Genomic DNA, 18,098 nt, shown 5'->3' with positions numbered 1-18,098 from the left:
AAGAAAATTGAAATGCTTGCCCTAAAAAATTCTGTTTTTTGGGTTAGTTGATAATTTTCTAAGGGCCCTAAATGCATTAATTACAGCTTTAAAAAGAAAAATTTTCAGGAAATTGTAATTAAAAACATTCTTATCAATTTAAAACTGTCAAAAACCCAATTATATTATGATAAATGACAAAAAAGTAATGTTTAGCATTGCCCTACCAACTGGCACTGCTAGCCGTTAACGGGTTAAAATTTTTTTCCATCATCTATGGATCACTTGGGTCTGGCGGAGGGAAAAGGCCGCGCTCACAGTATTTTTATGGAAATCGCCCGCAGCAACTTTTTGTCTTCTTTTTTAAACTACGTATTTTACATTTTTTATTTTTAGTGTTCATAAATTTCGGCATTTTGTTAGTTTTTAGCTTGGCATTTTTTTATTTTTCACACTTATCTATTATGCCTTTTTATTGTAATATTTTATGCGTAAGATGATTCATTATACTGATCTCTGCTGAGATAAAGCGACTATAATTTCTTGTTACTTCCTATCCAACAATATGCAGTGTGTCTTAGTAGTGTTTGTAGATATATGGTATATTTTTGGTCCACCGGGAGGGAACTCCCTGTATGTGCATCAAGTGAGGGTTGACTCGGATGAGCGGTATCTGACTTGTGGTGCTGCTGATCGTGCTATTTAAGTGCAAACTTTCATTTAGGATCAGAATAAATATGGTTAGTTATGAACACCTGTCTAACTTGTGCCTACCCCGTTCATTCCGAAGAGAGGACCTTATCCACAAGTCTCCCGACAGGCATTTGAGCACTTGGCAACTTATGTAAGACATCAAATACGGCTCTTACTTGCGGAAAAAGGTTGTTGAAATGTTCTCAAAAGACTCTCATCCAAGGACGAAATATGGGCTCCTTTTGGGCTTGCAGGGCTCACCACTTACAAGTTGCAAGATAAATTTGGTGGATTATGACAGCAGCACTCATAAAATTTAGCAATTAAATCGATTCTCTGGCATGCATTTTTATGAAATTTTATTTTTAGCGAGCATATTGTTTGCAAAGGAAGAGCAAGGTCATCAAGCCCCAAATCCCATTCTTTCCAGCCAGGGGCACTTCCTCTTCCATTCAGGGTCGGTTGGCTTTCAAATAAAAAGATATTACCTTCTGCTTTCTCTTCAAATTGCCAAGGGACTACTTATCATGTGAGCATGAAACCAAAGTTGAAATTTCTATTATGTGGCACATAAAAATCTATTTCTATAAAAATCCTCACTTGAATTCAGTGTGAGCAAAAAAAGTCGCACAGCAATGAAAATTAATTATTACTCGAGACAAAATTTATTGATTATTTTTTTTCACGTTACTGAATGTTTTTGTCTGATTTTCTCACAACAATCATAAAACATAATTATCTTGTACCCAATAAAAATTTTTAGCCACAAAACTTTCCTTACAAATTGCTGTAGAGGAAGTAATTATTTTGGAACACTGTAGGGACGCATGGTATCCTAGCGGGTGGAGCGCTTAGCTGCTGATTGTATGGTCCTGGATTCAAATTCCAGGTTAAGCCTTCTGACCCCCTCCATACAAAATTTTCAAAAAGTGAGGTAGCCCTGGGAAAGGAATTGGCCCCCTATCATGAATGTCTTATATTCATATGCCTACGACTGAGTCTGGGGTGAGCTTTATCCTAGTTAAACCAAGCTAACCACCAGGTTGAATCAGTGAGTGGGTGAAGTAGCTTTGAAAAGGTTTGTAGACGTAGTCTCTAATCAAACTTACCCCTTACAAGTAGCAAGATAAATTTGGTGGATTATTACAGCAGCACTCATAAAATTTAGGAATTTAATCAATTCTCTGTCATGTATTTTTATGAAATTTTATTTCATGTACATATTTGTGTTTGATCATACACTTATTTAATTATGATTTTTTTATTGTTAGGTATCCTGATCAGCTGGCATGGCAGTTGCAATTGACCCGAAAAGACATCAGGAGGTCGGAGGCATACGTTCGGCTTCATAATTTTCTGATATCGGAAACTGAGTGTGGCAGCATTAGCCGTCAAGAAGTTGTTAGCATGATACCTCCATTGGTTTTAGATGTAAAACCTCACCATAAAGTAAGATTTCTTCAAATCCCCTTTTTTACAATAAGCCTAGCTTTGTAGAAGTATTTTGAAACAATTTGATTATAAATTTGATGTTGGATTGGAATTTTCTTAATGCAATACAATGACTTTTTGATCAGTAAATTATTGCCAGAGGAAAGTAATTAAATACAGAAGTATGCATATGGATGTAGCAAAATTTTGTGGGGATCTGCATCTATCTGAATCATGCAATGAGTAAGTGAGCCAAATCTTTAATGGATGATTGACTTTGACTGGTGTTTATTTTGATATCAAGGAAATTCTTTGAATTTGGCCAGTGATTTTTAAACAATGCCTTGCTATTCCAGTTTAAAAAATTGAGTACTTACTGATAATAATTTTATTTAAAGTATTTAAGAATGGAATGGTATATAGACTTATTTTTAAATATTATAATATGGCATTAATAAAATTTCAATTAAAAACAGTATTTTCGGCTGTTTTTAAGTTAAACTTAATAAATAATGCTATGTTTTATCTTGCTGAAGTGGTGAAAATCAGTCGTTGTTATGTGTATTGGTGAGAAATAAGTTTTTGATTATGTATGTGTTCAAAATCCTGCAAATAGAATTATGTATGCTACTTAAAGTGATAAAAAGGGAAAAATGTCTTTCATACATAGCTCTATCACTCACCTAATTTTCAGTGTATAGAAGCTAGTCATCACCTTGTCTAGGAACATTATATCATGTCTGTCTTCTAAAACACCATAAATGAGAATTAATACTTTATTTTTGGGTTTAATGATGGTTACTCTAATACACAATATGTTTGTATAGGTCTATGACAATATTTTTCCTTTCTGTATCTTAAAATAGAACTACATATTTCCATGTTATAATCAGGAGTGAATGAGTAAAAACGAACAAACTTTGTTTTAATCCACCAATTTATTCACGCGGTACGACTAGTTTCGACGCAGCGGCGTCATCCTCAGGTACAAAGGTTACAAGCTATCCAACATCCTTATATATCATGTGGTATCTGTTGGATGATATATAAGGATGTTGCATTGCTTGTAACCTTTGTACCTGAGGATGATGCCGCTGCATCGAAACTAGTTGTACCACGTAAATAAATTGGTGGATTAATACAAATTTTGTTCGTTTTTATTCATTGAAATGAACTTCTACAAAGTTGAGCCTGTGACTATAGAGATTATCAGGAGTGAAGTTGTCTAATAAAATTAGTCTTATATAAATATGCAATGACTTATTAAATAATGGTACTCTAAGTTTTTTACTGCCTAGTAAGGAAATATGATTTCAGGAATTTTGTATAAACTGTTGCATAAACTATTTTTTTTTGCTATTTCCTTAACACTTGAAACAATTATGGGGAGCTCAGGAGGCAACTTTTTACCATTTATTGAATGCATTTATTATTATTTTCATTTATTTTTCTCTTTTATGGGTAAGGGTTTGTCAGAGTATTTTTTTCCTCTTGTACTAGAACATAAACAGTGCAACCTTGATAAAACGAGACCCCACAGTGCTCAAATAAACACTCACTATATGGAATTGTCGCTTTACCGGAGGTGGAGTAAATAGGTAATAGCCAATTATCCTGTTGTCAACACTTATGTAGGAACAGGATTGGTGCGGCGATGGAGACATTTCTATCCAATTAACTTTTGCATAAAACCAGACGAAAGGCAGTGTTTATTGCATCACTAAATTTTCTTACTATAATAACAAACTAGCCATTCAAGTTATAAGCGTCATACTGAATGAAAATCATGCGAAGCATTGCTTTTTCAATCATTATCCCAATGCACAACCAACGAAGCCACTTTGCTGTGTATGTACGTGATCATTATGTTATTTTAGTATTTTTCGCTGAAAATTCAAACAATTACTGATGAAACTGTATCGCGATTATTTAATGTCTCAAATGTTTCCATTGGTTTTTGTGCCTATGCATTTTGCGGAGGTTATTTGAAATAATGCATCGCGTTTGTTTCTGCAGACGAAAACGGTGGAAGGCGGTAGAACTTCCGCGGAAGACTTTCTCTATCATCCAATGTAATATTTTAAATATCTACACTAAAAAGTCTGCTAAGCATGTAGAATGATGCGATAAAAATTGCTGTTGCTTCTAGAAAAAGTTCCATTTTGAGTGTTGCGCCCGTGACGTCACTGAAATAATGCATGGAGTGTGTCTACAGCTCTGCAATTCACCACCATTTGTACCTTGAAAATGATGTAGTAACATCGAAACTCGGGTCGAATTAAATTTATTTTTGTGGAAAATTGCAAATCATCTTTCATTATGAATCAATTCCACTCCATCTCGCTTGATTCCTCAAATTTTATAAGCAGCTAGGAGGATCATTGCAAGAAACTGCCAGGGTTTTGTCGGGGAGTAGGTTGTAAAAGAGCTTCGTTTCGTCTGCGTTATATCTCTATGGGAATATGTCTCAAGTTATTCCTCTGGGATTCAAGTCCTTTCTTCCATGGCTTCCGATTAACACCTCAGGCATCACCAGCAATTATGAAGGGAGGTAACTCTTTTGTGCTTTAAATTAGTATAACCAACCTTCCGAACACTTGAAGTTCTCAATTCTCAATCTATCTCTGAAATAGTCCGTCGTAGTTCCCTCGGACTGATGTTGGCAAAACCACCTGAACAAAGCTACGCTAATCTTAAGATTCTAACTCTTCATGTTCTGCATTCCTTGGGCGCTTTTGCTGTGATGGCTTGCCCTCCCACACCACGGCAGACCTAATCTGCTCTTTGTTTTTTTAAATTGTGAAGAGAAAATAGGAAGACAAATTAATTACGCCACTCTAGTATTGTTACATTAGTTTCATTTTCTCGCTTTGACATGTTTTGCATTTTTGGCCCTGGTGTCTACTGTCAAATGCTCTCTGTTCACGCAACTCGCAGAGGAACAGGTGCGCTATCAACACGGTTCCACTGTACAGTATTTTTTTTCTATTTCTGCAGTCTAGTTTTCTGCAAATTATCATACTATTACTATTATCCCTTTTCTATACTATTAATAGTTTAAATTTTTTTGTTCTATTAGCAATATTTTGAGGGCAGTTGTCTATTCTCTCTGCTTGTTGAACCTCACACCAGGATAATCAAAAGGTCTTCTTCGACATTCTGCCTTTCTGTTAAGCTGCATATTCTTTTGCTTGGATATTTTTACTAATTATTTGGACAGTCATTTATTGATTATTCTTCTTTCATTATTCTATGTTGATATTTTAATTTACTTGTATGAATATTATTGTTGAAATTTATTGCATTGTTATTTTTTTAAGGTGTTAGATATGTGTGCTGCTCCGGGGTCTAAAACTGCTCAACTTATAGAATTGCTGCATGCAGGAGAAGGAAATATTCCTGGTATGTTGCTAAAATTATAGAATCGTAGGCTGTTGAAAATGTACTCGTGTTTCTCGCTATGCCATTATTTGGTTCATTGGTTGCCTTTTACATGAAGTACAGTCATTTTTTCTGTTACAGATGGATTTGTCATTGCTAATGATGTGGACAATAAGCGGTGTTATATGCTTGTTCATCAAGCAAAAAGGCTCTCTAGTCCTTGTTTTGCAATTACCAACCATGACTCATCTGTCATGCCAAACTTCTTGTTCACAAATAAAGGTAATATCCCTTAGTTTTTGTTTTGAAAATCCTTCGTCTTTGCTACTTTCTTTACATTAATTGATTATTTTAAGTGAATAGTATATGTATATGTATTATTAAATGTGAAGTCTATTGAATTCCTGCCGTGGTCCAGCCAGGGTCGACTATTTTTTGTTACTGCCATGGCTGTTGTAGGCAGAGATGGGCAGTATCGAAAATACTTGTATTTGAAATACATATTTTCGATACTGTAGTTTGTAATTTGTGTCGGAAATACATTTTCTGAGAGTATTTTGTTATGAAAATACATCTAAAGAGTAGTTTGTATTTTTTAAATACATTCAAAATCAAAATACATGTAATGTTTTTGTGCATAAGTAGAAAGAGCATGCAACGAGATGGCAGGGATCCCGAATGAGTCTGTATTAGCCGGCCATCTATGGGACTATAAATTGCCCCTTAATTTACATCTGTAACACCCGTAGGCACTTGTGTACTTGCAAAACGTAGTCACGTGTGCAGTATTTTGCAAAACGAAGTTGTGCATTGAGTAATTTGTGGAGGGGACTTGTAGAATCTGACGCTGTTCCCAAAGGTGCAGGAGACATTTTTCTCCATTTTATTTAAGACATTTCGCCATGGATAATAGTCTAATTGCCAGTTTCCTATAAATACGTTGTAAGAATGTTTGAGCCTCTCATTCTAAAAATAGTTAATATTTGAATTGATTTAAATTTTTTATTAGCTAAGAACTTTGGTGAAGGCATGTATTTCATATTTTAATAGAGTATTTTGAAATTACATTTGTATTTAGTATCGAAAATACAATTTTTAGAAGTAATTTGTATTTTGTATTTGAAATACGGATTTTAAAAGTAATTTGTATTTTGTATCTAAAATACATTTGACATGTATTTTGCCCATCTCTGGTTGTAGGTAAATGTATTTGGATAATTTTCATCAATTACATTGTTGGTTTTTTAGTACTTAGGAAAGAAAAATTGCTGTAGGAGATGTGTTAATGATGTTGATAGTCTTTTGAAAGATTTGCAAATTAAAGTCAACTATTTATGTAGCAGATTCTTACATGCACAACTCTATATTTTGCCAAGGAATGCACACTGTACTAACCATCCAAATGAGAAAACAATTTGTTTCATGAGTTGCTGCATATTTTGTGGACTTGGTGATGTATTCACAACTTTTTTCTTTTAATATTTGTAATGAATATAAAGGAGTTCAGTACATCAGTCAAATAAGTATTAGCATTGTTCAAAGTTACTTTTGAGTACAAATTGGAAACTTCAGCTGATTTTCTTACTTTTTCCTTTGAAATTTTAGTTTCAATAACCTGAAATATTAGTCTTACTGCTGAAATGCAAGAAAAATTCATTGAGTTGAAAATTATGGACAATTTTTCAAGTTAAGGCAAGCACTTATCTTATTCTTGTATGAATCTTCAGGTATGAATGTCGGCTATTTTTCATCGTTGATGTGTTAGGTCCAGTACAAGGAATGCTGGTAGATACACAAATGTGACTCATGACTGCATTTTCTGTGTTTATTGAAAATATTTGTTACGTATGCTTTTCAGAGGGGAAGAAGGAAACCTTAAAGTTTGACCGTATACTCTGTGATGTCCCTTGCTCAGGTGATGGTACTATACGGAAAAATCCAGATGTGTGGGAGAAGTGGAATGCTGCCAATGGGAACAATTTACACGGGTATTTTCTTGATTTTTAACATTCCATGTGCTAGCAACTTAAAATAAATTCCATTGAATGTTTATGGGCAATTCCATTTGTGATGGAATTACCTTTAGAGAAAAATATGCTATAGGATATTTCGATAACATTGTAAAATACGAAAAAATTGCTAAAATTCTCCGTGTATGGTTAAAAAACATTTATGAAGGTGATGTTCATATGCAGAAACAAAATTAACAATCGAAACACCTTCTAAATATGCCCAAAGTTAATTTGTGATGGAATTACTACCGGGTCAACCTCCTAAGTGTGATGATTGCAAACATCTTCAAGACTCTGTGAATCGAAGTATAATTTGAAAACTTTTAATAATGCTCTGAACAATGATTTCATAAAATTCAATCATTAAGCTGTTGATTTATCAAGATAAAATATTTCCAGCCTAAGTTTTAATTTGAGTGAAAAAGTTGACATTTTCATGGAAATGTCCGTATACTATTTAATTGTATAAGAAATACTTATTGAATTTTTTCATGGATATGAGATATCAGTTTTTCCTGCATGAATGCATTTCACTTACAGTTTTCTTCTTTTATGTCTCTTATTTTTGAAAATATCTAGTCTTGACAGTTTCTGGTGAATGGCTTGCTCTATTAAGGGCAAATGTATGACAGTTCTTTTTAGTTTCAAAAGGAATTTGGTGCAATGGTTGCTTTTCATTTTAGAATTTTCAGGAGTTTTAAACTGCAACATTTAACTCAAGTAAATTGTTAGATATTTCAGAACTATTGTTTTTGCTTCATTTAGTAGTTAAACCCGTAGCATCTCAAAAACATTTTTATAAAACATGCAATGGTGGATAGCGTAACGTGGGTGGTGTAAAATGTATTTACATTCCTTTGCAAAAATTTTACTCATATCTTTTTATTTAACAGAATCCAGTACAGAATAGCTCGGCGAGGTGCTGAAATGCTTGCTGTTGGTGGTCGAATGGTTTACTCTACATGTTCTTTTAATCCTTTGGAGGATGAAGCTGTTATGCATCGTTTGATTGTAGAAACAAATGGTAATGATTTTCTATTAATTATAATTTTCCCTTTAACATTCTTTATTTACAACTATCACCATAATTTAAAATTCTCTTATTCTTCACTAAATTAAAAAAATAATGATTTTCAAATTTTTAAATGAGATAAAGTCAGCTTAATTTGGCATTGGACATTCTGTAGTTAGTCATTGTATATCATCATGTTCATTACCATGTGTCATGTCCGTGGACTGCAGAGTTTATGGTCATGACATCCACAGACGTGATGTCCACGGACGTGATGATTTCCTGTGAATTAAGTTATAGTGGCGACTGACAATAGGGTAGAACACTGTCAATAGTACATTGAACTTGCATGGTATAACATTTAAAGAAATCTCAATTGTAATTAATTAAATGTGCAAAGTTACTTCTTTTTACTTGTTCACGGAAATGACTGATAATCTTGGCTCTTTCAACAATCTGAACTAAACTTTTTCCGCCAGCATTAAAACATTCACTAAATTAAGTATAAACTCAAGCGACCCCATTTAGCTGACAGTCTCTTTCTCTACGTACTGGTTGTTCTGGGCTGCCACCATTTCCTATGAATAATTCCCCCTTTTCCCTATGTGTCCAAGGACATTACTTTTAAGTAAGACAATTTTTTTTAATTGTATAATAAATATTCCTATATAAAAGCAACCCAAAAAGACTATTTTGGAATTTTTAAATTGTTGTAACGTTTTAATGATAGATTTTCTTGGTTAATTATTTAGTAAAGGTTGTTAATACAATAAACACCTTTTCATAAATCTATGTGGCGCTGTCTACAGACATGATCAATCATAGTCTGTGGACATTGTGTATGGGATGTATAATTTTTTCTTTATTAATTTGTCACTAAATGTAGTAAAATTTTACAGAAAATAATAAGCCAGTTTAGTTTTGTTTTAATGTTATTGTTTTTTTATGGCAGTCAATGGACATAATTTTGTACCATTACGGGTCAATGTCCCTTACGCCATATCTCTATGGGACAAATGGAGGTGGTGGAAAGTGCCATTTATTATGCCATGTGTTGATAAAAATTGACCATCATTGTGCCTCTAGAGATGAAACTAGGATAGAACTTGAACTGCTATCTGTAAAACTGTGCAAAGAGAAACTTTTTCTTCCACAGAGCTGGAATTCTAGAAATAATTTGTCCATGAAGTTGGCATTCTTGCCTGTTTGTCTTATTTCCCCACACTCTTATATTTCTTGAGAAGGCAAATTAATGACCATTGACCATAACAAGTGATGTTTTATCCATCGTGAATGATAGAATTTTCTTGTAGGTGTTAATGTAATCATCAATATCTACAGAAACTAGAATAGCAAGTCGCAGAAGACATCACATCTGGATTTGAAATTTTAAATAATAGCTTCAGTGAATGCAACACCCAATAAGGGTGGAAAGAATTCTGATTCTCTCTTCGAATGCGCCGTCGCATGCGATTCTTGTCCTACTCATGAACTGTTTTTTTTGAAAGCTCTCGCAGAGGTTAAGTAGCACATTGTGTGACTCCCCAAGAGATTGAACAATCATCGGGGGAATCTCAGCGTCGTAGGATACTAACCACGTCTAAAGTAACTACGTCGCAGATTTCAGAAAACCACCCTCGGCCGTCCTTCAGCCCGTGCCTCTTATGTTTTATTGTTTCACTATCACACAGATCATTAATCGTTGTCTTCTAAGGAAAATATCAAATTACGCAAGAACAATGGAAGCGTGTTTCATCCTTACCCCATCTCATCAACTGACCTTTTTTGGCCTACCTGCTTCAATTCTTTGTTTCTAGATGACAAATGCTAGGTGAGTGACTTTCTGGCCCCGAAGATGTCTCAATAGCTTCGGCAATTAAATGACGAGCACAAAATTTAAAAAAGAATTAGACCAAACGCACGACACATTCCTGACGATATATGTGTTTATATTTCAGCTCTAACTGATTGCCACTAAGTTTTCTATTTACAATTAGACTGTACTAATATGCAGCATTGTCCAAACAGCACAATTTTCAAAGAAATAAGTGCAGCATTAACCCCTCAAATAAGTAGAGACAGATAGGAAATGCAAATGCTTATATCACGTAGCTTGCCCAGCTTTGCTTTGAAGGCAACGACATCTCTGAAGCAAGATCCAAGTTGTTTGTCCTTGACTCCTTCATTTTTAGCCTTGTTGCTTGAAATACGTAGGGAGCGCGCTCCTTCCCCTCCACCTCTCCTTTACGCGCTTCTGCTACCCACCCTTTCGTCATGCAGAGCGGTCGAGAACCTCGTTGCACGTGATGTTAATGCTATTTTAAATACTGTTGTGTTGCTAATTGTGAAGTTGCAATTTAATTTAATGATATGCTGATAAAAATGTCTTTCATTTCGAGAAAAATTTTTATTGAGATAAGAAGAACCAAGGCATGCATTGTGGCGTGAAATTATCGCGAGGAAGTGCTAAATCCACCTCACCATACTGAAGCATTTTCAGGTGAAACACAAGTCGGTATGCGATGACAAAGTGACAAAATTCGGGGGAAACGTGCGTGAAGAAAATTTGAATTCAGTCGAAGGCAGTGGGGTAGCCAAGAATTTTGTTAGGGGGGGGGGGTCCAAAACCAGGGGGAAAATATTTTAACAACAGGGTGCATAGGAGAGGGTTTCAAACTAATTTTAACCACGTACTAATCGGAAAAAAAACTTCATTTTTCAAAGAAATATGTATTTTGTAAATTCACGATTTTTCAATATTTTGTTTCCTTTTATGAAGGAAAGTAATTGTCTTCTTATATTTTGGAGGATCCGGACCCGCGGGACTTCCCCCTCTCTCTACACCACTGGTCAGTGGTTTATCCGAAGATTTTTCCTATTTTCATTTCCAAACCCAAGCGTAACAGTTTAGGTCCTGAGCATGTAAAGATGTTTTAAAAAAACAACTTGAAAGCCTATATAAAGGATTATTAATTTATAAAAATATTAAAATGTGTATGAAAATCTAAAAAGCATTCCTTTGATTGTATGTACCCAGAATAAACTTGAATGATTACTTCATTTAATAGCAGGAATTTGAAAATGCATTTAGATCCGAAAATATCCGATCCGAAAGATCCGGCTCCGAAAATCAAGGATCCGCTCCAATTCCAGATCCAAAAAAATCCTGGATCTGTCCATCCCTAGAAAGTAGGCAATGAGGTGTAGAGCTGGAGCGATAAGGAAAGCAATTATTTCAATTAGAAGTATACAAATTGAAAGTGATGTGGTGATTGGCATGTTATTTGATATTACAATCATGTTGTTATAATTATTGATGGTCGTATATTAATTCTCTCTCAGGGCACAATGTGTGACTAAAAATTCAAACTATTGCCATCAGACCAATGATCTTAGTTCAAAATTGTGATTTTATTATTTGTTGAAAGTTGACAGTAATTATGACATTTTCCATAGGTGCTGTGGAACTGGTTGATGTTTCGTCTGAGTTGCCAGGCCTTGTGTATAGTAAAGGACTGTCTAGTTGGATACCTATGTCTCGTGACATGATTGGATACAACACATTTGAAGAAGTTCCAGAAAAATGGCTTACACAAATTAGGCCAACTATGTATCCCCCTTCACCTGAGAATGCGTCAAAGTTCAATTTGGATAGATGGTAAATAATAGTCGTTAATTTATATGCACTATATGCCTCAGGGTATGGTAATTAATAAATATCCCTATTAGCTATTCAATCGATTTTAAAGCAATTTCATACTTAGTATCCATGCACTAACTTATCTACAGTGGAACCTCGTTAAAGTGAGTAAGGGCTAATGCGAGACCCCCGCCATTACGAGAGATAGCAGATGCACCGTTAGTTGACTTTATGATTAGCACGTAAATAAATCCGTTTTTAAGAGGCCCTTTTGGTGTTGGCACTTGCCATAGCAAAATTTTCCATCGCCGGAAAACCTGCACCTAGAGTCATTCTCAATAATTGCTAGCTATCTGTTAGAAATGAAGTTAACATTCAGTGGACCTACTACATAACAATTTATACAGGATTTGTGACTTTACCTATTATGATTTTGTGAATTAATTTTTTTGTGAAGGATTTATGATAAGTACCAAAGTGCCAACCGTGGTCTCCATGATTTTCGATAATGTAGCAATTATGTTTGAATGCTGAAAGATGTGTTTTAAATGTTATTTAGGAATGACAAATTGACAGATTTTTTAATAGGTTTTACGGAGGTGACTTGCATGGTATAACACAGCTGTTGATGTAAATGAAGATCTAGATTGAAATTTTTCGTAGTTTTTGCTCCCCAGCTCCCAGGCTCACAACTTTTGCAAGTAATTCAGTATAACCTGGTCTTCGTTTGTTTTTTGTTGTGTTTTATTCACTGCCTAGAGGAAAATTTCCTGCTGAGGAAAGCATTGGTATTAGTTGGAGGTGTTTGAAGGGGAAGATCATGAACCTTAAGGTTACTGCAATCGATTCCGTGAAACATTGGCCTTTAAATGGGGTGGTCATTCAACAGGAGTGGGTCATTAAGAGAGGTTTCACTGTACTTGAAGTGTGATACAATAAATAGCGATGCAATTTGGTTTCTTTCCTGATTCCCATTTTTTTATTGCAACAGTCTATTAAAGTATTATTGAGAAATTACTCATATTTTACTAAATTAATCCTGTAGCTTTTCTTCAATCGAAATTCAAAAGTAATTTCTGGGCTTCTACTCCATATAGCATTAGATTATTACCACACCATCAAGATACAGGTGGTTTTTTTGTGGCTGTCCTCCAGAAGGTTTCTCGGCTCCCTTGGGAAGCAAGTCCAGAAACGAAAGCACCTACAAGCCAAGGCACTGATCCAGCATGTGCAGATCAACAAGATGGTGAAACTGGCAACACGAGGAGTGAGCCTGCACGAAAAAAGAGAAGAATCCATGGGTTTCGTGAAGATCCTTTTATTTTCTTTGAGGACGATGAAAAAGTTTGGCCTGACATTAGGTGAGAGATTTATTTTCACTGTTGTCTTCATAGTATAGTAAATAGCATAATACAACCTATCATAAGTTTCATAGTCAAATAATGAAGTTGGTAAGTTCTAATTTTCTTTTTATGTTCAGGGATGTCATTTTACCTTCAGTTTACAGCCATTGGCATTTCCTGATTGTATTCTTAATTACCCATTAAAAGCTCATGTATGTAAAAATTACTCAAATTTCCAAAACTACCAGTCTGAAACTTCATTTCATTTGATAGTGCCTTTGATCAATTCTAAAGCAAACTCATTTCTCCTAAAAGTCTTATTATTCATTTGTCCTTATTCTTTAAAAAATAATTTTCTTCCTCCATATTTTCTTCTTTGCATACTCTCATTTAATGAATTATGCCTCCCGAGATCATCATGAAAGCATGCAGATAAATCATGTATCTGAATTCAGCAATATGCAATTTTTTTATGCTTGTGAGCCTCTTTAATTTTTAAAAAATCTTATAATTAGCAGACGATGCATTTGGTTTTTATTAGTTAATGGTACTAAAACTGTTTTCCTGCTCTTGGGCTCCAGGTAATAGTTATGGGGATGGCATATCCTTGTGGCTTTAACTGTGACTTTTTTAAATGGTAATACCAAATGATTTCACTCACTGAGGATGTTAAGTTATCAAGACTCATCTGATGATTTTTACTTTAGGGATTACTATGGTCTGAAGGATCTGGATCCAAAATTGCTTCTTACAAGGTGTAGAGAAGGCAAGAAAAAGAACATATACCTAGCCAATGCTGCTGTGCGTGATATTGTTATGAACAATGAAAATAAAATTAAGGTAATTTGCCAAAATTTTTTGTATGTTTTTCGATTTTGCTCCAAAAACAATTATTCAATCAAGTATTTTTCTTTGCAGTTCATTAACACTGGAGTCAAATCATTTGTTAGGTGTGAAAACAGAGCAATGACATGCCCATTCAGGATTGCACAAGAGGTATGTAAATGTAATACTGTTTTTATTCGCTTCAAGGTTGCCCATCAGTGTACACCTGGAAACATTAAAAATAAACTTGAGTGAAAGGGGTGTAAAATTCATAGAGCTAGCAGTGCAAAAATAGCAAATTTCATGCGCTTGTGGTGGAAAGCATAGGTATTTAAGTATTTCTCTATTGAAAAGTATGTAGTAGCAAATAAAATTCAAGATATGGAATGATTTTTTTGACTTATTCTATTCATCATTGTTAGTTAACAAAATACGTGCAAATACTGGCATCAGCTATTTGGGGTTAAAATTTCGTGAAACAATTTTTCTCAATCTTGTATATGTCAAATTGTGAGTGATAGCCTTCATCATCGCCATGCCCGCAGATTAGGCCTGTGGGTATGTATGATGATGTGTAGTTTGCCTGCTGCAGATTCCCTTCTTGATGCATATTGTAAGTGTCATGTGTAGTGATTCTGAAAAGTGGTCAAAATATAACCACTCATCCAGTAAGTGCATATGTTGATGTGTGGTTTGCACAAGATAAATTCCCTTGGTATGGCAAACTCAAAGTGTAATTTAGAAGGGCCTTAAAAGGAAGAAGGAAAAGCCTTAAAAAATAATTTTAACTGCAGATGAATTTTCTAAAAGATCCCATGTTTAAAAAACAGGAATAAAAAGGAAACCATTTATTTAACAGTCGTAACTAGTTAAATATCAAATATGCTGAAAATTTATGGCATTTTGTTCTATAGAGATACTTTTTCTGATCAACTGGTTCTCCAATCAAACTATAGACTAGTGGGGACACCATTTCATCTAGAGATATTAAAAATCTGCCTACCAAGACTTCTCTTTCATAGGCTCCTTTCCTCTGTGTTGGTGATGGTGCATGGTATTGACATTCACGTCTTAATTGAGCAACGTTTTTGTAAAATTCCATTTGGGATTAGTTGGGTGTCTCAAAATGGGTGAGATTGTGCAATTGTATTGTTGATACCCTCTGAAAGCTCGCATTTAATTAAGCTCTAAGATAAATTGCTTCAGAAAATTGTAATCACTCATTTTTGTCCAACCGTAATTATTTAATGTACTTAAAAATCCAGAGCAGAAATGAAATGTTGAAAAGGCTGGATACCCAAGAAAAAGCATTTTCATGGTAACTGCAAAGTGCATCCAAAAAATGTTTGCATTGCGTTAGTTCAGTAACTAAGGAGTTATGACCTCATGTTTATGGACAAAAAATGCATAAAATTGTCTCCCCTACCACCTCCTGAAGTATTGCTTATTCCTTTATATAATATGTTCTGGAAAACTTTGGAAGTTGAAATGTACAAAAGTTGAGCTGTTGAGTAATGTGTAGATTTTGGGATTGTTTCCATCAAGCATGATAGACATAGTCTAACTTTATTCTCCAAAAATATTTGTGAACTCACAAATTAAACTTGGGTTAATTTGAGCATTGGGGACTGAGGGTTGAAAATATTGGTGTGATAAAAATTTTTAAAGGATATTTTTCCGTTACTGGAGGAAAAACCATGTTGTGTCCTTTTCGCCATTTATCAAATATTAATTTGTTCCAACTACGTTACCAGAGTTGCACGATAACAATAATTTTCTCGTTGCTGTGCAGGTTGTTCTCACTATTTTGGAATATTTTATTGTATTTTGAAATAGAAAGAAATTTGAAGCTTGGAAAATTCTCTCATCTTAAAATTTTTTAACTGTTTTTTTTTTTAATATTTAGGTGAAAAGGCATCAGAGATTATAGGAAATAGGCAGTAATCATTTTGATAGGGTCAGCATCATAATGATCATGTCATGAATTTTTTTGAAAAAGTGAATTTTTTAACATCATTAATGAAAAGTGTTGTATAAAGTGATTCCTTTCCAATACGAACCATTTTTTCAGAGAGGTTTATCGATGGTACTACTAATAATTTTTATGGTGGCTTTGTTACCTAGTTGCCATAAAACATAAAAGGATAAATTTAAAGTAGCCTATATAATGGAATTAATGCTTTCAGAAAGTGTGAAAATGCTTTTATAAAGGTATTCAGATTCCTCTTAGCATGTGGTATTATCAGTGATAAGCTTTTGAAGTAAAAAAGAATATGATTATTTGGCCATGATAACATTGATAGATTGAAAGTATTGAAAGGCAAAAAGTCTATTTTAAACAGTATTTACTTCCCTTGCTGATATAATACTCTCTTAACTTGTTTATTTTGAAAGAGTTAATTATATTAATGTTTTTAAACAGTAGTGAAATATGACAGGTACATTTTTCTGATTTATCAGTTATCGAAACTACTACTCCCTCCCTGTTTTAGAATGCATTTTAATGTTGCAGAATTTATATTAATTATCTTGGTGATTGTATTTTTGGATTTTTTTACTTAAGGTACCTATGGGGGTATATATTTGGAGGGGTGTTTTATTTTGTGATACTACTGAAGTTAGGAATTTTTGTCCTGATTGTGTAATTTTTTGCTACTTAGTCACCTTAACTTCTTACGGTACTTAGAATTTTGCCACAATTGCCTTTTATAAATAATTCCTTTTTTCCGATAATTCCAATGAGTAATAGTGGTACATATTCCTAATTCACAAATGACCCTAAAAATGGTTGCTTATGGGAAAAATTTGTCCATACCAATGTAGGGTATCTCCAGTATTTATCCATTGGTTGGGGAGAAGAGGAAAGTAGCTGTAGAACGTGAGGACCTAATATCTATCCTGCTGAATGATGATGTTCAGAAGCCTTATGAAACTATGTTACTCAGCCTAAGGACCCAGGAAAATCTTCGGAAAATTGGTGATTTTTTAAAAATATTTGCTTACTCTTAGTTATTTTAATTACCTAAAACTCCTTTCTCCTTCCTCTCCCTCCCTTTTTCTACCTCATCCTTTTACTCTTCTTTGAATACACTCTTTCATCTTACAATTTCTGTTGGATTATTGGCTACTTCATTTTCAAACAATAATTTCACCCATAATACTCATGCGATACAACATGTCTGTAACCCTTTTGCATTACATATACCATACAAATTTCATGGCCGTAAATATATTTCATCAACTCATCAAATTTTTCTTTTTATGCTCATGGAAATCAAACAAAAATGGTTCTTCTTGAACCCTTACAAAACATCTCACTCCTTTGACCACATCATATCCTACCTCTCCCAAACATGCTGATTCCAGGGTCTGCCCAGTCTTTCTCATTACCTGAGTAAGCGCTGCCTCAAGATGCTTCAGCAGGATGTGATTACTCTCTGTAGCTATCCTATGCCCTACATGTCGAGGTTCAGCCATGTCTTGAGGAGAGAGGTGGAAAAATTGGAAGGTAGTGTGTGATATTCATGTTTTCCCATCCTTCAGCCCAATCAATGCCTCTGATAAATATTCCCATTTTTGGCATGGGCTTCTACATGTTAATTTATCAGCTTCCATTCTTTTTCTTTCATGTGTGGTAGGAAAAGCTTGTACATACTGAGCAAACTGTTGTTGCTTTGTATCCCATGTCAAAAACATATTTTTATGATGGGTTGAATGGATTTCATTCAATCAGAAATCCATACCCATGAAATAATTTGCGTAAATCTTGTATCAATTTCTGT

At 34.3% G+C, this 18,098-nt stretch overlaps 1 protein-coding gene across 3 annotated transcripts in view; it reads left to right on the top strand.

Moving 5' to 3' along the window:
* Window positions 1-18,098, top strand: part of LOC124156290 (tRNA (cytosine(34)-C(5))-methyltransferase) — a 28,739-nt gene that overhangs the window by 6,262 nt on the left and 4,379 nt on the right. Inside the window, exons 4-14 of one of the 3 annotated variants that reach the window (XM_046530748.1) lie at window positions 1,944-2,121; window positions 5,424-5,505; window positions 5,626-5,766; window positions 7,343-7,472; window positions 8,390-8,520; window positions 11,965-12,166; window positions 13,246-13,509; window positions 14,199-14,331; window positions 14,410-14,487; window positions 17,140-17,293; window positions 17,683-17,815. In XM_046530748.1, coding sequence (XP_046386704.1) covers window positions 1,944-2,121; window positions 5,424-5,505; window positions 5,626-5,766; window positions 7,343-7,472; window positions 8,390-8,520; window positions 11,965-12,166; window positions 13,246-13,509; window positions 14,199-14,331; window positions 14,410-14,487; window positions 17,140-17,293; window positions 17,683-17,714 — 1,525 coding nt within the window. In that variant the 3' untranslated portion in view covers window positions 17,715-17,815. Of the gene's footprint in view, window positions 1-1,943; window positions 2,122-5,423; window positions 5,506-5,625; window positions 5,767-7,342; window positions 7,473-8,389; window positions 8,521-11,964; window positions 12,167-13,245; window positions 13,510-14,198; window positions 14,332-14,409; window positions 14,488-17,139; window positions 17,294-17,682; window positions 17,825-18,098 lie in introns of those variants that run through there. The other 2 variants (XM_046530747.1, XM_046530746.1) reach the window with 2 other exon arrangements.

The sequence above is a fragment of the Ischnura elegans genome, chromosome 3 (genome assembly GCF_921293095.1).
Source record: "Ischnura elegans chromosome 3, ioIscEleg1.1, whole genome shotgun sequence".
Classification (NCBI taxonomy): domain Eukaryota; kingdom Metazoa; phylum Arthropoda; class Insecta; order Odonata; family Coenagrionidae; genus Ischnura; species Ischnura elegans.
Note: the sequence above shows the minus strand (reverse complement) of the source record. Positions and strands in the feature narration are given on the sequence as shown.